At 42.4% G+C, this 23,195-nt stretch overlaps 1 protein-coding gene across 2 annotated transcripts; it reads left to right on the forward strand.

Moving 5' to 3' along the window:
• The first annotated feature begins 447 nt into the window (after positions 1-447).
• LOC150063605 (aldose reductase-related protein 2) lies at positions 448-11,772 on the forward strand. Of its 2 annotated transcripts, XM_090333328.1 has the most exons (10): positions 448-525; positions 3,405-3,572; positions 4,204-4,320; positions 5,357-5,434; positions 6,905-7,027; positions 7,264-7,370; positions 7,694-7,775; positions 8,234-8,317; positions 8,941-9,023; positions 11,730-11,772. In XM_090333328.1, exons 1-10 carry the CDS (start codon positions 460-462, stop codon positions 11,770-11,772), a joined length of 951 nt encoding a protein of 316 aa, XP_090189454.1. In that variant the 5' UTR covers positions 448-459. The 2 variants fall into 2 exon arrangements, with proteins under 2 accessions (XP_090189454.1, XP_090189453.1); XM_090333327.1 differs by lacking the exons at positions 448-525; positions 3,405-3,572 and adding an exon at positions 3,629-3,664.
• Positions 11,773-23,195: the final 11,423 nt, after the last annotated feature.

Genomic DNA, 23,195 nt, shown 5'->3' on the forward strand with positions numbered 1-23,195 from the left:
CCAGGGAAACAGCACAAGATGCTTATGCTAAATATTCACTCAAATTAGTCTTATAAATGACTAGAAGGTAGCTAGGCATCACTGGCTTATATATCTAATCCTAGCTAGTTAGGAGGCTGAGATCCGAAGCTCACAGTTCGAAGCCAACCCAAGCAGGAAATTCCCAAGGACTCATCTCCAACTAACCATCAAAAAGCCAGAAGTGAGCTGTGGCGTAAGTGGTAGAACAGTAATATTGATTGAGCAAGAATGCTCAAGGCACCCAGGCGCTTAATTCAATTCCCAGGGCGGGAGCACACACACACACACACACACACACAGAATGGAAGGTATTTCCTGTTCCATAGCTGCTCCTGGTTGTTGGCTCCTCCCTCTGCAGCTGGGACCACCTCCTTCAAGAGTACAGAAACCAGCAAGTAGAACTCTAACTGCTTATTCAGAACCATTTCTGCACCAACCATGGCCAACTTCGTGGAGCTCAGTACCAAAATCAAGATGCCTATTGTAGGCCTAGGCACCTGGCAGGTAAATGCAAATCTTGGGACACTGGCTTCCCTTGGGGCCATTTGAACATTCAATCTGGTAGAGAATTGGGGCACTGAGATTCAACCCTACAGTGTGGACCTTCGCTGGTTTCCATCTCACAGCTGCTTCAGATTCAAAGCTGCCAGGATGGCTTCATCCAGGGTAGATATGAGCTTCACCAGCATCTTTCTAGTTGGAAACATGTTGAACATCAAATTGAAACTGTTTCCAGGAGAATTACTTATCTACCAAATTTCTCCTTGAAAATTTGCCAATTTGAAGATAATTAACAGGACTTCATTTTAGTTTTCTTTTTCTCCATGGGTTTTCTGCAGGCCAAGTGATGGAGAGGACACTGCAGAGTCTTGGCAGTTCAGGCTAGCAGTTCAGGCTGTGTAACCTTGACCACAGCACCGGTGTGGCCTATTAGCTGAATGAACATGCAAGAGCGCAGACCCCAGCCCAGGCTGCTGAACAGTGTCTGCACTTGATCTGTTCACATTAACATCTAAGCAGCACTGGGACCACAGAGAATCTGGGCTGGACGTCAGGTCCTGGTCTTGCCTTGATTAGGTTATCATTTGGCAAAATGTCCTACGACTCGTTCTAGTGCCCTGCGAGCAGATTCCTAAGTCACTCTTGGGATAAGTTTGGCATCATTCCTTGATTTTCTCATTTTGCCCTTTTTCTCCATTTTTTTCGATGACAATTTCATTCTAGTTGATGCTTGGGAGCTGATGTTGGATCCTTTCATCTCTCTCTTCATGTCTGTTCTTCCACTCTTCTTCTGGCTGCCTTTCCTTCAGCACACTGTCTTTCCCACCACCTCTCAGGTCAGAAGGTATGATCCCTGCTTGTTTCAGCACTGAGCCATTCTCACTGAGCAGACATTCTTGCTTGAGTTGGAAAACTGGTACTGGTCTGGTTCAGTTTTAGCCTTTCTTGTATGAACAGCAAGATTAGTCAGAGTTTTAATCTTAGCTGGAGATGACAAAAAACCACCTTCAGCTCTCTAGTGAACTTTTCCAGAAGTTAATTTCCAGAATTTCAAAGAGGACATAAAGATTATAAAGGAAATTCTTTTTAAGACATAGGAATGATATAATGTAAAAAATATTATGCACCCCAGGATGCTTCTGAGGCCTTAGTAGCAATTTCTTATCCTGTTGATGTTGTAATTGTACATCTCTGCTAAATCCTTCCTGTTCATACTTACAAGTAAATCAACACAGGGATTCTTTGAACTGGGACCTATTCTGCCATACAGGATTACAGAGATAGGCTCTGCTTAGGCTCACAATTTTCTAGGAAGCAGAACTCAGATTGGCTTTATTGTGCAATCACCAATTAAGGTCTTTTTTTTGCCACTTCTGGGGCTTGAACTCATGGCCTGAGTACTGTCCTTGGGCTTTCCTCAAGGTTAGACCTCTACCACGTGAGCCACAGCACCACTACCGGCTTTTTCTATGTATGCGGTACTGTGGAATGGAACCCAGGTTTTTTTTTTTTAATTAAATTTAATTGTACAGAGGGATTGCAGTTCCATAAGGTAATGAGTACATTTTTTTTGTCTGTCATTGGGCTTGAACTCTGGGCCTGGGTGCTGTCCTTGAGCTCTTCAGCTCAAGGCTAGCACTCTGCCACTTCTTGCTTTCTGATGGTTAATTGGAGATAAGAGTCTCACAAAGCCAGCAGGGGCTGGCTTTGAACTGCTGTCCTCTGATCTCAGCCTCCTGAGTACCTAGGATTAGGTGTGAGCCATAGGCCCTCAGCTGAGTACATTTCTTTTTGAGCAGTGTTACCCCCTCCCTTGTTTTCTCCCACTTTCTCCCCTTCTCTTTTCTCCCACTTTCTCCCCTTACACCCCTCCCCACACCAAGTTGTAAGGCTCATTTCCAACATAGTGTCTAATGAGTATCACTGTTGAATTGGTTTACCCTTTGTCCCACCATTTCTTGTTTTTTTTTAAATTTTTTGTTGTAATTAATAGAAGGGTTACAGTTATATTTACCAGAAGGAGCATTGCTTCACACACATTGATATCCTTCTCATGTTTTTGTACCCATTTCTCTCCCCCACCCCTCCTCTCATTCCCTTTCTATATCAAATAAATAAATGTATATATACAATATACCAGATTACAAGGTAAGATACTGCAACAATATGAGAATAACATAGTACATTAAGAACAACAATTACGCATTATATAGCTCTTGTTTCCATATCCTGGATGTCCTTTCATTTAGCCTCATCCTATATGGCCTTATGTAGCTAGGTTTTGAGCTATTGTAATCCTCTGCTAGGAAAGTCCAAGTTTTGTACTAATTGTTACAAATGAGGGAAACCATTGAGCCTATGTTCCTTTGGGTCTGGCTTACTTCACATAATATGCTTTTTTCTGAGTCTTTCCATTTCCTTACAAATGGTGTCCCCCTGTTTCTGTGATTCCAGTTCTCTTCCCAAATCAGATAAACTTATAGAGGTGGCCATTTTTGAGAGGTCCTAGTAGAACTTTCAAAGCCTTCTCATTGGAACCCAGGTTTTTATGTACACCAGGCAAGCACTCTACCACTAGGCCAAACTCCCGGCCCACTGATTTGAGATCTTTATAACTCCCTGGAATCTGAAAGTTCCTTCAGACCCCAAGAGGCTGGCCATCCGTCACTTCCGGTCAACTAAACGCACTCAGGAAAACTGGTAAGTTATTTTGGCTAGGATAGAACATAGGGTCATAATTACAAAATATATTCACAGCTTTTTTCCTTTTCCTCAGGAAATGAGATTTCGGCCAGGCCTTGCCTTTCAGAACCTGGGTGTTTAGCCTGTTAGAGGAATTTTGGGGATAAGAGAATCTGATCCTGTTTGCTATTGTTTTTCAGTCTCCTCCAGGCAAAGTGAAAGAGGCTGTGAAGGTGGCCATAGATGCAGGATATCGCCACATTGACTGTGCCTACGTGTACAAGAATGAGAATGAGGTGGGAGAAGCCCTCCAAGAGAAGATGGAAGAAAAGGTGGTGAAGAGGGAGGACCTCTTCGTTGTTAGCAAGGTACGCAGGCCCATTTGCTAGGAGGATTTGACTTCAAGACAGGTGGAAGTTCCTGGATGTGGTCAATGCCAGGAACCCTATCAAGTGTTTTTGTAAGTCCGTAGTCTCCTAGACCTCTTCATTTCTGCCTTTACTATATCCGTGGATGCAAGCATTCATGCCCCAATCAGTAGTGATATGAGGAGAAGGATGCTGATATTGCACTCCCCTTGGCTTAGATGTCCAGATGGGATGGCTCCATGGAGCATCCTGTCAGAGGGGCCAGCTGTCCAACCACATTCAGAGATTAAAGATGCTTTCAATTATGTAACACTGCTTGGAGTTTACAAGCTAGTCACAATTCATGCCCTCAGGAAACAGTCCACTGAGGACGGGGGTAATAGATACACTTATATTCAATCAGTGGCCAAATATAATGAACAAACTAACATATGAAACAAATAGAATGCTAAGAAAATTGAAAAGTCCTCTTATTGACTTCCTGATCCACGCATAGTTTGGCTTATTTTAACCAGCGTGTTGATGATGGCTGGTCTCAGGTTAAACTGGGTGGCAAATCACAAGGTTGGGAGAGTGAGTGTGATGTGGCTCTTTTGGTGTTTCATTTTTGTGCCTTATTGTTCATGTGCAGTTGTGGTCCACCTTCTTTGAGAAGAACCTGGTGAAGGAAGCCTTTCAGAAGACACTCAAGGATCTGAAGCTGGACTATCTGGACCTCTATCTTGTTCACTTTCCACAGGGATTGAAGGTTTGAGCACCTTTCTGCTCTCAGCTCTGGCTTGTGTGCAGATGCCAGAAGACCTTAGCTGTGTGAGAGTGGGGGTGTGAGGGTGGCAGAAGCAGGAGTTCTTGTGCAGAACAGGAAGGCGCTAGTAAGGAAGCTTAGGTAAGGAGGCCATGTGGGTGGCTGGGGTAGACACATGTCTACTGCTTTTCATGAGATTCTGAGAGAAACTGTTGGATGGTGACCCAACAAGCTGCAGCTGCCATATTGCTTTTCTTTTGATTCCGTGTATGGAGCCCCATTTAGCGAGAATTCTTTGGGTAGCCTTTCAACACACATTTCAGGGCTCTGCCATCCTAAGAAACAAGGCACACTAGGAGAGAAGCATCTTAGAGGACTCAAGTATGGTGGTGCTGGAAGGTAGCCCACTGTAGAAATGGCACTCACTGCCTTGGACTGTGGTCCTCAGCGGTGGGAGGCACATGAACTGATGCCCTGTTCCTTGTGAGCAGCTAGGTGAGTACAGCATGCCATCTCTACCCTTGTCTTCTACAGAGGTTGTAAGGATGGCATATGGTTAATGTCTTCCCAAAGAAAGCACATCCTGGAGTTCTAACCCTTTCTGGTATCCTTGACACAAAGTTTTAAGTTCATGTGGTGTCTTGCTCTGGGAGGTTATTATCCATGGTGATGGCTTTCAGAAAAGTAATAATATTTGGGAGAGAGCAAGGGAAAGGGCGACATTGTTCAAAAAGAAATACTCTTCATTTGGGTAACTCTTGTGGATAGTATCACCTTTATAGCAACAATAAAATATATGAAGAAAAAGGAGAATAATAACAATGGATTTTAACATTTAATCCAGCATTTCTGAAATATATAAATATGGTGATTACAGTCGATGGATTGAGGGACAGCACTCTTTTGAAGTATTTTTATCAGAGCATGGAACACAAATGGTATCGATGGGTTATTATGAGTCAAGGTCTTGCTGCTTTGTCCATAGTACCAAGTATCTCCATACAGAGCCCCATAAACATTTTTGTTCTTCATTTCACAGGCTGGATCAGAATATTTACCCAGAGATGAAAAAGGCAATATCATCACTAGTAAAATAACATTCCTTGAGGCCTGGGAGGTAGGTTCCAGCTTTGCCTAAGTGTTTTCAGAGAGAGAGAGAAGAGGGAAGGGATGAGATGAATGAATACCGAATGAAGAAAGCCTATGTGATGAATGCCTTATTTTTATTACTGATTCTCCGCTCTTAGATCTCTTTCCTGAATATATTTGGATTTTATGTCTATCAGATATTATGCACATTTTTAATCCCAGCATGACGGAACCATAACCAATTCAATGGCAATCTCATGGGCCCTCCTTCAAAAACAGGAGAGGAAGAAAAAAGTATAAAGAAGTCAAGAAGGGTCACATACCCTAATCAAACTTGGCCTAGAACACAGACACATCTATGCAATGTCACTGCCTACTCAGGAGATTTGGGGAGTTCTGGTATAATCACTTTCTCAACTTGTTAGTTATTTTTTTTTTTTTTGCCAGTCCTGGGATTGAGCTCAGGGCCTGAGCACTGTCCTTGGACTTTCTCAAGACTAGAACTCTACCACTTGAGCCTCAGCACCACTTCCAGCTTTTTTTCTATGTATGTGGTACCGAGGAATCGAACCTGGGTCTTCATGCATGCTAGGCAAGCACTTTAACCACTAGGCCAAACTCCCGGCCCCAACTTGTTAGTTATTTTAAAGTTATTCCATATCAGCCTCAGCAGTTCTCTTCTTGGTGCATTAAAATTACCAGAAGTTTAAATCTTAAAGTTGCATCACAGAGGAAATCAGGAAGAGGCTGAGAGTGGAACCTGAAGCTTTAAAGCTTTCAGAGGCCTCCACGTTGCTTCCAAGAGATTGAGAACTGCTGGATAAACTGTCCCCAGAATACATCCTGCTTGCCCCTTCCTCCAAGCCATTGAGCCCACCTCCCTCCAAACATGGTCACTTTCTTTCTCTTGATCCTCTATCAATATTTGATGCTACGTTTAACTCAACTTCTAAAGTCTCCCCTGGGACCCATGTGAACTCTTCCTCTATGTCCTCTTAAACTCGCTCTACACCACTGTCAGATGGTGTATGTCTGATTGTTCCCTAAAGGGACTCCTTAGCACTGGAACTGGAGTATAGGAATCTTAGAGGCAGGGGCCTCATTGTACACTTTTATAAACAGTCTATCAGCATGACTTTCCCCCAACTGCAATCCGACCTAAGGTTGGTGTGGGAGATAATGATTCAGAATCTAGACAAGGGTGTCTCTCCATATGCGGCAGCCCTTTTCCTGACTAAGCTAGGTCATCCATGCTTAGGTGAGGTGAAGGAAGCAAGCACATAAAACCTTCACTTTCTAATCCTTTTACTTGGGCTGGGGAGAGTGGCAGAGCTGGAACCAACATTTGATGTGCTTGATTAAAATCTCCTTCAAATTTTTTCACTAGCCTTGCTACCCTGAATCACTGAGCCATCTTTCCCACTTGAGAGAAGACTGATTCAAGACAGGGTTCCTGTAGGCACTAAAACTGCACAAAAGGTGTTCCTTTCTATGACAGGTCATGGAAGAGCTGGTAGATGAAGGGCTGGTAAAAGCCCTTGGTGTTTCCAACTTCAATCACCTCCAGATTGAGCGACTCCTGAATAAGCCTGGACTGAAATACAAACCAGTGATGAACCAGGTAAATTTTGTTTAGTAGAGAGACCTTGAAAAATGGTTTCCTACATATTTGGAAGCAAGTTCAATGCTATGTACTGAGGCATTGTCTAAGTGGCTAGTGGTTAAGGTTAATTAAGAAGTTAGAACCAGATTTCTGTGTCTGGTCTTTGCTTCATGTCCTTTTGTGGGGAACTCCCTGTGAGCTGCTCAAACACCAGGCCATCATGGCCTAGTGTAAGAGATCATTCACTCTTGCAGGTTGAGTGTCACCCATATCTCACCCAAGACAAACTGATCCAGTACTGCCACTCCAAAGGCATCAGTGTCACAGCTTACAGCCCCCTGGGATCTCCAGATAGACCTTGGTGAGTGTTGTGAGTAATGGGTCTTTATTTTGACTTTCTTGAAAATACGATTTTATAATTGGTTAAGTTGGTACAATCATGGACAAAAATGAAATATCCAAATGGAATAGTACAATAGCTAAAAATATAAAAAAAAAGCCATGCTTGACCCTCAGAGAATATTCCAGTATTAATCAAACTGCTGGGGCTCCCGAGCCCTTGCATGGGCCCAAGGACAGGCACAGCCTGCCTGCCTGGCAGAGGGAGAAGGTTGGAGTGTTCAGCCTTGAAGTAGCCATCACGGTGATCTCAGCTGCTTGAAGTGATAGCCTTTGTGCTTCTAGGGCCAAGCCAGAAGACCCGTCCCTACTGGAGGATCCTAAGATAAAGGAGATTGCTGCAAAGCATGGTAAAACCTCAGCCCAGGTACAATATGAAAGAGGGATTGCTGGGAGCACTGGAGGGCAACTGGGATGAGTTTTGTCTTCCATCAAATCTTGTATTTCGTATTTTATTCTTAGAATTGTCTGGGTTTAATTCCCTGGGGAGGGACAGACTGTTTCATGCAGGCCTTCTGGGATCCAGAAAACATAGTGGGTATCACTGCAACAAAGGTAGTATCTGCCCATTGGCTTCAAGGCCAAGTCCTCCACAGTGTCACCACAGTCTCACTTTTGGAACTGCACCACATGCCAGCCTTCTGACCCCAAGCCTCTCCTCTTATTTATATATAAGGGGAATCAAAGGGTTGTTGCTAGTTTAAGAAGAGAAGACAAGGACTGGCAAATGTCCCCGTTCAATCCACAGTTGACTGTGTATCTTTTCACTGCAAGGAAAGATCCTTGTAGGTGAGTGGAAACATGCTGGCCTTTCCTCCTGTCCAGGTTCTGATTCGCTTCCATATCCAGAGGAATGTGGTGGTGATCCCCAAGTCTGTGACACCAGGACGCGTGGTTGAGAACTTTCAGGTAGGCCTCCAACTTGTCATCTGGGAGGGCTTGGTGGAGTACGAGCTAGGAAGCCCTCTCACTGGACTTCTTTCCACCATCTTTCCTTCTCCCCCTACCATCTTGTCAAGTCTTAAAGCCAGAGAGCTGGCTTCAGCAGAGTTGGGTAATCCATGGCCTAAGGTCGGCTGGGGTAGCCAGGTCTAGGATGATCACAGCTGTTCCTCATAGCATTGAGAAGACATTGAGCTGCCCTTAGGTAGATGAGTCATAGGCCACAGGCAAGGAAAGACTGCTCTGCATGACGCCCTGATTTCTAGCAGGCTGGGAGCTATGGACTGGACTTGAAAAAGTGTCCTTCTGGAAGAACCTGTATTCCATAGGAAACAGACCTCTCCCACATTGAGGATTCCTACCTATAAGCCTAGCCTCCTGTGTTTGGAACAGCAACTCTATCAATACTGTAGTCTTTCTGCAGAAACAAATGTAGAGAACAATTTGCATCCAGTAGAAATAATGGTGGATACTAGTGTATCCTATATGTGCTGAGAATGCTTGCTCCCTCCTCGTCTGAATGGCTGGAGGTTGTGTATCTTGTTGGGACTTGCCTTGGCAAGGACGCTTGGGAATTTTCTCCTTTTCAGGTTTTTGACTTCACGTTGAGTGATGAGGAGATGACCACTATCCTGAGCTTCAACAGAAACTGGAGGGCCTTTGATCTACCTGAGTAAGTGATGTGGGGTAGCAGGTGGCATACTATCTAAAAGTGCCGTAAGGCACCTGGAATGATTTTTGTCTTCAAAAAGTATTTTCCAGCATTTTTGATACCTTAACCTTGGAGTCCCCAGGACTCATTAAGAAGAAAGACATAGTCCTGATTGCTGCACAGTCACTGAACTTTGTGTTGGTGGTAAGAGATCTGGGTTGGCCTGGCATTTACTGGGCAGGCCTTTTAATAGTTGAGCTATAGCCTCAGTGCCCTTTTGTTTTAGTTATTTCTTTTTGGATAGAGTCTCACATTTTTGCCAGGGGCCAGCCTAAGATGATTATTCTCCACCTCATTCTCCAGGGTACCTGGGACCCCAAGTACAGGCCACCACTCCAGGTTTGTTTAGGTGCAGTGGGTCTCCCTTTTACACAGACTAACCTAGAACCACAATTCTAATGATTTCTCTCAAACAACTGGGATTATGGGCATAAACCACCATGCAGTCTCATTTTTTAAACTTCCTGATGTAGAGCTAGAATTTTAAGACTGGATTATTGCTATTACTATGTAAGAGGTTGAAGGATTTACTCACTTATTAACTCAATTCCTTAATAATGTACTGATGCCAGGTTCTGTTAGCTGTGATCAAGATATCATACTGCGGAAAGTCCCTGCTTCAACAGCCTTCCATTCTAGAAAGCCCATAGAGAAATAACTCAAAATATATGTGCCATATCTAATAAATGTCATACAGAAAAATAAATAGGGTGACAGTGATAGAAAGTATCCAGCCGAGAGCGCCGTGACTCACCCCTATAATCCTAGCAATTTAGGAGGCTGAGATCTGAGGACTGCTGTTCAAAGCCAACCCCGGGCAATAAAGACCATGAGACTCTTATCTCCAATTAACCACTAGAAGACCAGAAGTGGCACTGTAGCTCAAGGGGTAGGGCAGTAACCTTGAACTGAAGAGCTCAGGGATAATGCCCAGGCCCAAGGGTAGGGTGGTAAGCTTGAGCTGAAGAGCTCAGGGACAACACCCACGCCCAGAGGCTCAAGCCCTACAAATGACAAAAAAAATGTATTTGGTCCTGGTTAGTAGATCACATGGGCTGGGACAGCGGTGGCTTTACTGATAAGGTGACAGATGAGGTGGAGCCTGAAGGAAGGGAAGAATGACATCTATGTATTCAACAAAGAAGAATATTCTTGGTAGTGAAATCAGCGGGTGCAAAGATTCTAAAGATGGATGCTTAGGGCATCTGAGTGAAGAGTCCAAAGTTGCTGGATCAGAATGAGGGGAAGGATAGGAGGAAGTAAGTGTGTAGAAGACATTGAACTGGGAGAACATATAGAATATGGAAAAATATTACCTCCGAATGAGCTGAGAAGCAATCAAAAGAACATGAACAAAGGAGTGGCACGATGTCATACTTTAAGAAAACCTGCACTACACGTTTCTATTGAGAGACTATAGGGAGATTATCATAACTGGGAAAGAGATGCCAGTTCCTGGACCTAGGTCATGGCAGTGGAGGCGATGAGAAAGATTAGATTATGAATATCCTGGGAAACAGAGTCAAATGAGTTTGCTTACAAATTAGCAGTACAGATGTTGACCTCAGGTTTGTGTTGGTTTGGTTTTGTGTTTGCTTGAGTAACATATGAATGGAGTTGACATTTCAGGGAAGAAATCCAGGTTGGTTTGAGACATAATTTTATGCCTGATAGGGAAGATGAAATCCAAGAGAAAGTTGATGTATTAATGGAGGCAGTTGGTTGGTGGTCTCAGAAATAAGGCTACCTGGCTTCTAATCCTAGTTCTAACACTTATTTAAAAGCAACTTGCTCTTGGGTAAATTTCTAACCTCACCAAGGTGCTTTCTTTTTCTACCAAGCAGATGTAATAGAAGTAATTTCAGTGGACATGCAGTGCTAGCTATGCATGTGCCTAAGTCCTTTGCCTATATTCCTATCTTAACACAGCAACTACCAAGCTATTGATTCCAATGCTAGTTTCCAGCTTATGATGTGGTGGTGTGTAGCTGGTCCTGAGTTGCTTTTTCTCAAAGCTAGTGCTCTATTGAAATTTTCTGAGTAGCTTATTGGAGATAAAAGACACATGGCCTTTCCTGTTTGGGCTGGCTTCAAATTGTGATCCTCAGTTCTCAGCCTCCCGAGTAGCTCGGATTACAGGTGTGAGCCACTACCAGTGCCTGGGTCTGAGGTAATGTTTTTATGGAACCTAGCTCGATACCAGTTTTCCTAAGAGTTATCACTACAGCTTCATTCTGGTCAATACTTAACTCCTTCTGAAATATCTCTCCAATCAACTTGAAGGAAGGACAAGGTGTCAGAACCTGTCTGAAATTCTCTCAAAATTTGGTAGTAGAAGGAAAGAGGCTGAAAGAACATAGATAATAGACTACACCAGAGAAAGACACATTCTTCTTCTTCTTTTTTTTTTTTTTTTGCCAGTCCTGGGCTTGAGCTCAGGGCCTGAGCACTGTCCTTGGACTTTCTCAAGGCTAGAGCTCTACCACTTGAGCCTCAGCACCACTTCTGGCTTTTTTCTATGTATGTGGTACTGAGGAATCGAACCCGGGTCTTCATGCATGATAGGCAAGCACTTTAACCACTAGGCCAAACTCCCGGCCCAAGACACATTCTTCTTATGTCAGAATCCTTGATTTTTTTTTGTTTCTTTCATGCTTATTGGTACAGAACAATTCATATGGAGGAATATCCCTTCAATGCCGAATACTGAAGTTGAATGAGGCTAAGGAGATTGCCTGTTGGATTCCCTCTTGGATAACAGAACTTACCTCGCAAGTCCAAAATTGGCCATTCTTATCTCAAGTCATCCTGTGCCTGTCCTTGTTGCAGGCCAGAACCTGGGTATGCTGGTTTAGATTTGTAAGTCCAATAAGGAGCCAATATGATTATGAGAAATATGATTCAGTGAAGCCAATGATTGTTTTCACTTATTTGAAATGACTAAATGTTAAACATCAGAAGCATTGTTAACACTACAACTATGAGGATAAATGAATAAAGTATAATAATACTAAGTAATGTGTATTGAGACTTCCTTATGAACCAATGATCATCTCATTCAACCCAACATTTATCCTTCCCATATTACAGAAGAGAAAATAAAGCAGTGGGAAGATCGAGGGACTTGCTTAAGGCCACACAGGTGACAAGTGGCTGAACCAAATTTCAAGGTGGTTTGTTGTCATCCTTCTCCCAAGTCTTCCTGATCTCTTCCTTCCTGCCTTTCTCTATTCTTTCCCCTTTTTTGGTTGGCTGTGGGGTTTGAACACTGGGCCTGGGCATTGTCCCTGAGCTCTTCAGCTCAAGCCTACCCCCTACCCCTTGAGCCACAGCCATTTCCGCTTTTCTGGTGATTAATTGGAGATAAGAGCATTGGACTTTTTTAGTGCCCATGCTAGCTTTAAACAAACAGTGATCCTCAGATCTCAGCCTCCTGAGTAGCTAGGATTATAGGCGTGAGCCACTGTGCCCAGCTAGTCTTCCCTTTCTTGTTCACACCTTGTCTGTTATAACATGCTACCATACCAATGAGTTAACACTCATGGTGACAGGGCCAGTGAAACCTGGTGTTCACGGAGAGAGAGTATAGATCCCTTGGGAGAGGGATGGAAAATAAGGGTGACATCAGTTTGGCTGATAGTAACAACGGAGTGCCCTAGAGCAGGCCTGCTGGGCCATAGTGCAGGCGAGAGGGTCTAACAAATTCTGCATATATGATTCTTCTTTTACAGTCCATATTCCCTTCCACAAAATTATTTCCATCATATTTCTAAACAAACCTTGGCTCTAAAAGTAGTATTGGAATGGTTGAATAAATGAGTCAAACACTGAATAGCCAGTTGAAATTTAAGGGGCTCCATTAGCTTTTATGTTAGTCTGTAAACTACACAGTCAATATTTTTAAAGCATTGCATTTTCAGCTGAGATTTGTATAAAGCTGTTCTCAGGATTTAAGAAATACTCTACTCATTCATATTTGCAACTTATCTTTCAATTTAGAGATGAGATACAAAACAGTCGATTTTTTTCTTCCCTTGAAAATGGGTGAAATTTCTAGTGTCCTCCCATCCCATTATATAAAGGAATCATATAGGACTGTTTTCTACAATAGAGAAGGCACTCATAGAAGGACAGGACAGATGGCACCAACATTCAGAGCGAATAGGCTATAAGGAAGAAATGTGGGAAACATTTTCAAGGCGTAAAATGACTCAGGTCACTCTATCAGGAATGTTCCAAAAAATGAACTTAAAGATCATAAAGTTGCCTAGATGTAACCACCGAGGATTTATATTGTGAATTTAGGGTTGAATCAATGTGTTGAAACACATGCTTGGTCAGAAGGACAGAAACAAAAAAGCTAACTTGAAGCATTGGGGATTGGAAGGTAGTTAAGAGCAACGGGCTTGGGCCGGGAGTTTGGCCTAGTGGTTAAAGTGCTTGCCTAGCATGCATGAAGACCCAGGTTCGATTCCTCGGTACCACATACATAGAAAAAAAGCCGGAAGTGGTGCTGAGGCTCAAGTGGTAGAGCTCTAGCCTTGAGAAAGTCCAAGGACAGTGCTCAGGCCCTGAGCTCAAGCCCAGGACTGGCAAAAAAAAAAAAAGAGCAACGGGCTCCTGGAGGCTTGATGGTATCAAGAAAGTGGTTCTTTTTATGCTTTTTTTCATTTTTTCCATATATTTTTATTGTAAATAATAGAAGGGTTACATTACATTCACCAGATGGAAGGTACATTACTTCACATACATTGATACCCTTTCTCATGTCTTGGTCCCCATTTCCCTCCCCCCACCCCCACCCTCATCTTGTTTTCCCCCCTCTCCTATCCAATTTCAAATAACCAAATAAGCATATATCCAATATATCAGATAACAAAGTGAAATACTGCAACAATATGAGAATTCACTGGTCTTGGAGACCCAAGTCAGGATTTAGAGTCAGCTCCTTCGTGAGGGACCACTGAAGCAATGTGGCTCAAGTGGTAGAGCTCAAGCCTTGAGGAAAGTCCAAGGACAGAGCTCAGGCCATGAGTTCAAGCCCAGGGCTTGCGTAAAAATAGTCTTTTAAAGTCAGGCACAAGAGTGTTCACTTTTATTTTTTTGCCAGTCCAGGAGCTTGCAATCTAGGCCAGAGTACTGTCCCTAAGCTTTTGTGCTCAAAGCTAGCATTCTACCACTTGAGCCACAGCTCTACTTCCAGCGTGTGCTTGCTTAATTGGAGATAAGAGTATCATGGACCTTTCTAGGCTGGCTTTGAACCACAATCCTCAGATCTCATTTTCCTTAATAGTTAGGATTACATACATGTAGCACTGACAACCAGAAGACCCAGAAGTTTTTTTATATTAAAGAATTTATTAACATTGATTTTTGCATCATATTTCAAATGACATGTTTAATAAATGAGTGTTCAAGAAGGGAATCTAAATACAATCACTGGCACTTAGATTTTAGAACATAATCAAAATTAGGCTGACGGTTTATATGTCATAGATACATGTTAATCTATGTATTAAAACATTATGTCTATAGAGACACAAATTTTTATGTCTATGTAGTTGTGTTTATATTTCCAATACCATGTCCACAGCATTGGGTATGCAAATATTGAGTCCTCGCTCTTATACTGTTTGGATCTAATAGCCACATATTAAGGATACCATGAACCTTTTGTTCCTTTGGTCTTGACTTGTCTCACTCAACATGATTCACTCTAGATTCATCCACTTCCCTGTGAATGCCATTATTTTATCTTGTCTGGTGGCTATGTAGAATTCCATTGTATATATATATATATGCATATACACCACATTTCTGTATCCATTAATCTGCAGTAGGGCATCTGGATTGTTTCCATCATCTGGCTATTATGAATAGTGCAGAGATAAACATAGCTAAGCAGGTGTCCTTATCATATCTTGGGTTATAATGTTCAAGGTAGATGCCCAGAAGTGGTATGGCGGGATCGTAGGGAAGGTCAATTTTCAGTTCTTTAAGAAACCTCCACACTGCTTTCCAGAGTGGCTGAACTAGTTTACAATCCCACCAGCAGTGCAGTAGGGTTCCTTTTTCTCCATAACCCCACCAGCAACTGTCATTGTCTGAGTTCAAAAACTTGGCCATTCTTGTTGGGGTAAAGTGATATCTTAGGGTTGTTTTTATTTGCATTTCCTTTGTGACCATAGATGATGAACATTTTCTCATATGCTTTTCTGCCATTTTAATCTCTTCTTCTGATAAGTCTCTCTTTAGTTCCCTTGCTCATTTAGTGAATGGTTGTTGGGTTTGGGGGGGATTAGATTCTTGAGTTCCCTGTAGATACTGGATATTAAGCATTTGTCAGATGTCTTATTGGTAAATATCTTTTCCCAGTTGGTTGGCTGTCTCTCTACTTTTGTGACTACGCTTTTACCTGTGCAGAAACTTTTTATTTTTAGGTAGTCCCATTTATGGAGTCTCTCTCCAATCTGTTGTGACCCTGGGATTCTGTTCAGGAATCTTTTGCCTGTGCCTATGAGTTCCAGTGTCTCTCATACTCTATCATGTAGCAGTTTCACGGTTTCTGAAGACCCAGAAGTTTTAACACTTCAAATTTAGTATTAGAAGATCCTGACCAGATGACTAACAAGTACCTTTTCTTCTCTGTGGAAACTTTTTTACATGACTAGTGCAATTAGATAGTTTCAAATTAAAATGCACGTTTATTTATTTCCCATTAGTTAGAGTAGTAAAAGAAAACGTATCAGGGGCCGGGAATTTGGCCTAGTGGTAGAGTGCTTGCTTAGCATGCCTGAAGACCCAGGTTTGATTCCTCAGTACCACATACATAGGGGGAAAAAATCCAGAAATGGTGCTGTGGCTCAAGTGGTAGAGCTTTTTAGCCTTGAGAAAGCCCAAGGACAGTGCCCAGGACTGGCAAAAGAAAAGAAAAGAAAACGTATCAGTAAGATCTATGAAAAGTAGTCAGAATTGAAATGAATCACTTGTGTCAAGCCATACCCAAAACAATAAGCTGGTCTTTTATGAATGAAAGGGTCTCCAATACGTGTCTCTAATGTTTGTTTTATTTTATTTTGATGTGGTTTTTACTGTGTTCCTCAGGATGGCCTTGATTTTCAGTCTTCTGACTTCCTTGTCTCCGGAATGAAATCTAATGACATATTATGCTCCTCACCACAGTGTACGTCGTAAAATAACTTGCTAATCTTCTTCTGGGTGTTTTTTGGTTAAAAATCCTCTAGGGGTCACTCACACATTACTTCATACACTTTGTACCAGACACTTGGTGATTACGTTTATATTTATTCTAGTAATCAGTCTTAAAATAACTAAAATAGGGCTGACAGAGTAGCCTAGTGGTAAAGTACTCGCCTAGCACGCATGAAGCCCTGGGTACAATTCCTTGGTACCACACACACAGAAAAAGCTCAAGTGGTAGAACAGTAGTCTTGAGAAAGTCCAAAGACAGTGTTCAGGCCCTGAGTTCAAGCCTCAGGATTGGTTAAAAAAAAAAAAAAGAAAGAAAGAAAAAGAAAAAAAAGACTGAAATAAAATAAACTTCCTGTTGTAGTGCTTGTTCTGGGTTTTAGTTACTCCCACTGGAGCCAGAGCTTGCCTCCTTAATCAGGACATAAATAATTGGCCAGCCTCCTGAACCAGGAACCCAGACATCTACCTCCATCCTCAGAACCATCAACCATGGCCACCTTCGTGGTTTTCAGATCCGTCATCCTTTTTAGCAGGGTTGTGGTAGAAAATTTGCCCTGCTACTGGGATGCTTGGAAGAGCTCATCTTGGCCAGGGTTTGCTGCAGGCTGAGTGACTGAGAGAGAGGATGCAAAGTTCTGACAGTCCTGGCATGCCCAGCTGCTCAGACTGTGAGTCTCTGAGTAGTAGCAGCAGTGTGGCGTGTCAGCTAGATGGAATTGCCCATGCTTCCAATGGTAGCTATTCAGGTGGTAATTATTGGAACATTGTAGCTGGAGGCCAGCCTGAATAAAACATTAGCAAGTCTCATCTTGATTAATAGCCCAGTTTTGAGCCAGGAGCTGTTGGCTCACACCTGTAATCCTAGCTATTCAGTAGGCTGAGATCTGAGGATCACAGTTCAAGGACAGCCTGGGCAGAAAAATCCATGACATTCTCACCTCTAATTAACCATCAGAAAACTGCAAGTGGTAAAGTGGAAAAGTGCTAGCCTTTAGTAAAGGAGCCCTGGGACAGTGTTCAGGCCCTAAGTTCAAGACCCATGACTGACAACAAAAGCCAGTTTGGGTTGGCATGCTGCCTTTGATTACAGTAATGCATGGCCCATATACCGGAAAGTTGAGTATGAGACTGGCCCTTGGCAGTTTCCTTTTATTTGAACAATAAAAGGAAATAAAGATGGGAATCTCAAATTGTACAGCACTTGCCTAGTGAGCATGAGGTCTGAAGTTATATTAACTACTGTAAATAATAAAAATAACTAACAAAGAGTAGGCTGTTATTCCTATTTTTGCAGAAAGCATTTAGAGGGATTGAGAATCTGCTCAGTCTTTCAAGCATACTATGTGGTCGAGTTTGGATTTAGTATGTCATCACCAATTTCCAAATCCTTATTGCTATTTGGGATCTGAAAAGGTTTCTGGGTCAGTTATTTGAAGATCTAACTCAGGCTGATTCTAAACAAGTTCCAGTGGAGTCATCTGTCACTCTCAGGCAACTGGAGACATTTAAGATTACCCAGCATTACCATTTTGACTAAGATAGGTCCTCCTTAAAAAATTGAAGCATCCTTTTCTTTTCTTTTTCTGCCTTCTTTCTTTCTTTCTTTCTTTCTTTCTTTCTTTCTTTCTTTCTTTCTTTCCTTCTTTCTTTCTTTCCTTTGTTGGGGCCTAGCCTCCATCTCTGAGGCCTGATTCTGGCTCAGCTGCAATTAAAGGGCTTTGTCTAGGCATTCGGTCTTTTGCATACCTCTCTTAAGGCATCTCTGTGTACCTGACTCGATTGAACCCCCCGCAGTTTCGCGGGTCTCACAGCAGCTCAAGTCTCCCGCGCTTTCCTGCACCTGTCCTGCCCAGTACCTGAAAGCCCCACCCAGACCCTTAGTGGTAGCACAGAGGCCCTCTTCCTATTGGCTAGCTTCCCAGTGCCCACCTTCTCCTACCCTTACAGTATATAACTAATTGTCTGACGCAATAAAGAGAGGAGAGCATCAGAGAGCATCAGAGATCAGCAGAGATCAGCAGAGAGATCTGATGCGCTTTCATGGTTAACACTGCTTCTGACTTAGCCTGGTTTTTTCTTCCCTGGTGATTGGGGGAGGGCTGGGTCTTCGACACTTACCATCTCGCTCAGCTCCCAGGGGACTACAGGCTGGCCCTGTGTGTCCCTCCCCGTTCCTGTGTTGCTGCCCCAGAGAGGAGCAACATTCCTTCTTTCTTTTTTTCTTTTTTTTTTTTGTCAGTCATGAGGCTTGAACTCTAGGCCTGAAACCTGTCCCTGAGTTCTTCAGCTCAAGGCTACCACCCTACCCTTTGAGCCACAGAGACACTTCTGGTTTTCTGGTGGTAAACTAGAGATAGGCGTCTCACGGACTTTAGTGTCTGGGCTGCTTTTGAACCGTGATCCTCAGATCTCAGCCTCTGGAGTAGTTAGAATTTCAGGCCTGAGCCATTCAGCAGGGGTCATCCTTTTCTTTTCTTTCTTTCTTTCTTTCTTTCTTTCTTTCTTTCTTTCTTTCTTTCTTTCTTTTTTTGCCAGTCCTTGGCTTGAGCTCAGGGTCTGCGCATTGTCTTTAGACTTTCTCAAGACCAGAGCTCTACCACTTGAGCTTCAGCACCACTTCTGGCATTTTTCTATGTATGTGGTACTGAGGAATCAAACCTGGGTCTTCGTGCATGCTAGGCAAGCACTCTACCACTAGGCCAAACTCCTGGCCCATCCTTTTCTTTGAAAAGAGTTTTAGAGTATGATTTACTCCCAAATATCTCCAGGAACTAAGATATCACAGTCTCTGGTTTGCAGAAGATGGGTGGAATTGAGCTTTTTGGGGTTGCTGGGATAAAAGAATCTGATAATGTTTATTAGTGTTTGCTACTGCTTTCCAGTTTCCTCCAGGAAAAGTTAAAGAGACTGTGAAGCTGGATACTGGACATTGCCACATTGACTGTGCCCAGGTCTATGAGAATGCGACTGGGAATGAGGTGGGAGAAGGTCTGAGAGAAGATGGTGAAGAAGGAGGAGCTATTTGTTGTTAGCAAGGTACAAGAGCCCACTGGGAAGAGGATTTAATTTAAAGGAAGGTTGAAGTTTGGGGATATGGTACCACATGCTCTTATCAGCTTCTCTAACAGTCACATTGAAAACTAGTTTCTTGAAGACTTTGTTCATCTCCTTCTTCCACCTAGGCTTTTTTATGGTGGAGATGGCTCTTCTGAACCTTCTGATGCTCTTGGCCTCATTTCTCCTATCAATGAGACCATACAGCCTATGACATTTAGAGATCAAAGGTGCCACAGGAATAGATCCCGAACCTGCCTTCCCTCACAGTTGTCTCAATGGCCCTGAAGTTCTCAGCCAAGGAAGATATTAGAAGATGATGGGCATTTATTTATTTTTGCCAGTCCTGAGCCTTGAATTCAGGGCCTGAGAAAGGCTAGAGCTCTACCACTGGAGCCACAACACCACTTCCAGCTTTGTCTATGTATGTGGTACTGAGGAATCGAACCCAGGTTTTCTTTTTTGTTTTTTGCCAGTCCTGGGCTTGAGCCCAGGGCCTGAGCACTGTCCTTGGACTTTCTCAAGGCTAGAGCTCTACCACTTGAGCCTCAGCACCACTTCCAGCTTTTCTCTATGTATGTGGTACCGAGGAATCGAACCCGGGTCTTCATGCATGCTAGGCAAGCACTTTTAACCACTAGGCCAAACTCCCGGCCCAGGAACCCAGGTTTTCTTTGTGTACGCTAGGCAAGCACTCTATCATTAGGCCAAACTCCCAGCCTGGGAATTTAATTTTTATTACATATGATTTTTTTTATTAATTCAGTTCAACAAAGTATGAATTAAAGTGTTACTTGAAAAAAGATTTGTAAATCAGAATGATGACCCCTGTAAGTGTAAATGTAAAACTTACTATGTCTATTTAATTACTTAATCTCAATAAAGGAAAAAAAAAAGACAGGAATTGTGTGGTGTAACAGTGTTAAAGAATCATCAGATATGTATCATAGACAGCATTTTAAAAAGCAGTAGCTCCATGGAATCAAAAAGCACATCTGGATAAATTCCTTGTAACTCATTAGTTGGACCTGATTGGCTTGGAGATACAGAATACAGAAAAGGACAACTTGTTCTCATGACATTAGAATGATCGGAATTTACTAGCCAGACATTCAGTCATACAGGCAGTAAAGGAAAATGATAACAAGTATACACAAATGAATCAGTGGCCAAATAGAATGAGGAAACCCACAGATCTATGGAACAAATAGAATGTCAAGAGAATTGTAAAAATCTAAAGAAAAAGAAAAATTCCTCTAAACCATTAGGAAATGTTACTGACTTGTTGATGTCTGGTGATTTGTACAATTCAACAGCTGGTCTCAGGATAGAATGGGTTGCGAATCACAAGGAGAGTGAGTGTGATATTGTCCTTTCTATCCTCCATCCATTTGCCTCGTTGTTCATTTGCAGTTGGGGCCCTCCTTTGAGAGGATCCTGATGAAGGAATCCTCTCAGAAGGCGCTCAAGAATCGGAAGCTGGACCATCTGGCCCTCTACCTTATTCACTTTCCCACAGGGACTAAATGTTTGAACTCTTCTCTGCTTTAATCTCTGGTTTTTGGTCAGTCAAAAAATAGCAGCCATGTCAGAGCTGTTGTTTGAGAGTGGCAGAAGCAGACAGGCACTGGCCTGGAAGCCTGGGGGGGCCAAGGCCATGTGTGTTTGCCGGGAGCCACATGCTTAGGGTTTTTTTTTGTTGTTGTTAGAGCCAAAAGAAACTATGACAACTATGAGAAAACATAGTCTATAACTGCCATACTGCCTTTTTTTTTATTCCATTCAAGAAGTCCCCTTCCAGGAAAACTATTGGGACACTGCAGTGTAAGATAGTACAGAGCTCAACCACCCTGTAACCCAAAGCACACCTAAAAAGTGACATCTTTCCAGGCACAGTGCCTCACTCCTGCAATCCTAGCTAGTCAGGAGGCTGAGATCTGAGGATCAAAGCTCAAATCCAGCCCAGGCACGAAAGGACCTGGGAGTCTTATCTCCACTTAACCTCTAGAAAATGGAAAGTGGAGCTCGGCTCAAGGGTAGGGCAGTAGCCTTGAGCTGAAGGGCTCAGGGACAGCACCCAGGCCGAGGTCAAGCTCCTTGTCACCGCCCCCCCCCAAAAAGTGACACCATGAAGAAGGCCAAGTAAAAGATGCTGGAAGGTAGTTGGTCCTTACTGCTGAAATAGCACTCATTGCCTAAGTTTCTATTTCTAAGGGTGGGAGAGACATAAATAGCTAGGTAATTTTGACTTCCATCTCTAACTCCAATTTTCTTGAGGCTATCATGAGGGAAACTGGCTAATACCTTCCCCAGAAAACCAGAATGCTAAGATCTACAAATCCATGAAGTCAAATTTTTCCCAAGTTGATATGGGGTCTGGGTATATAAAGTTAATGCTCATTATAAAATACAAAGATGAAAAGTAATGCTCCTTCTATCTGGTGAATATAATGCAACCTTTCTATTAATTACAATAAAGATATATGAAGAAAATACAAAGATGAAAATAATAAAAATATTAAAATTAATCAATGTGTATTGAGAGTTTCTTTTGCAGTAATAAAACTGGACTACCTCTTTGAAAGGATGACTCCATGAAGTTCAATTCTTATCCTTCAAATTTTATAGAAGTAGAAATGGAGAGGGTGGGGAGAAGGAAAGTGGGAGAAAAACATGGGAAGGGGTAACAATGTTCAAGAAGTAATGTACCTACTACCTGATGAATGTAACTTTAACCCCTCTGTATCACCCCAACAATAAAATAGAAAATAATAAAAATTTCATTCCAAAGACTGAAATAAATGAAATAAAGATATGAAAATAAAAAGAAGTGGAAATAGAGGTAGTGGGAGGTCAGTGGAGTTACTCAAGACTACCTGGGTGGTAAGCAACTGAATGGAGTTTCAAAAGCAGTCAGTCACACAGGTGTTCCTTTCTTTTACTCTTTCTCCCAAGGAAGCATAGGGAGGCGACAGGATTGGATTGGAGATGGGATGAATCCTTATAACATGTATCACCAGTGGCTCATTTTCCTGCAGCCTTTTTGTACCATCCACATTCCTCCACCTTCTCTATAGACAATGCCCATGCTTAGGTTTCTGGATCATTTCTCCTTCTGCTGGTCATTGTCTAATGGTTCACAGATTGGTTCATGTCTTTCCGCTCCTCATTCTGCCTGAGAATGCTGAAGAGGGTCTCCTACATTTTAGGGCTTTACCATAGTCAGACAACTTCCACTGAGTTTGCTCACAGGTCTGTTGTTAAGAAGGTGACGGTCCTAGAAATGGGAAAAATTAGGCGCTGCTCTCTTCTCTTCAGTAATGTCCCCAGTAGTAGTCACATTTGCTCTTTGCTCTCTGCTGTTTTGCCAGAAATTCTTCACCTTTACTTTGTTTCCTGGAAAATGATACAGATTCTAAGAGTAGGACACATCACTCTCTCATGTCCCATCCCTAAGAAACAGGAATCCATTGTCTCTTACTACTACTGTTATCTCTGAGTTGCTTCATCTTCTCTATTTGATTGTGGCTCTTCCTTGACCTTTATCCTCCAATTATTTTAATTAAATATCCAATGTCCAAACATCTTTTAACTTCTAATAACATTGTTTGGGCTTGGTGTTAACAAGTAAATTCATTTTGTTAGTCTTGCAAAACTTTTCTAACATTGGAAATGATCCTCTTAGAATCAAGAAAATATTAAACATTCAAACCCAACAAATCAGGATTTAAGTCAGTTAATTATTTTATGCATCCACTGAGTTGGCCAAATGAAAGCAGTAAGTCTTCTGTGAAGTTATTTACATTTGACTGGCCATCCAGCTGATTCTTGTTGATATACTTAATTTGTTGTCAGTAGGATAACTTC

The sequence above is a fragment of the Megascapheus bottae genome, chromosome 5 (genome assembly GCF_031878675.1).
Source record: "Megascapheus bottae isolate mThoBot1 chromosome 5, mThoBot2.hap1, whole genome shotgun sequence".
NCBI lineage: Eukaryota > Metazoa > Chordata > Mammalia > Rodentia > Geomyidae > Megascapheus > Megascapheus bottae.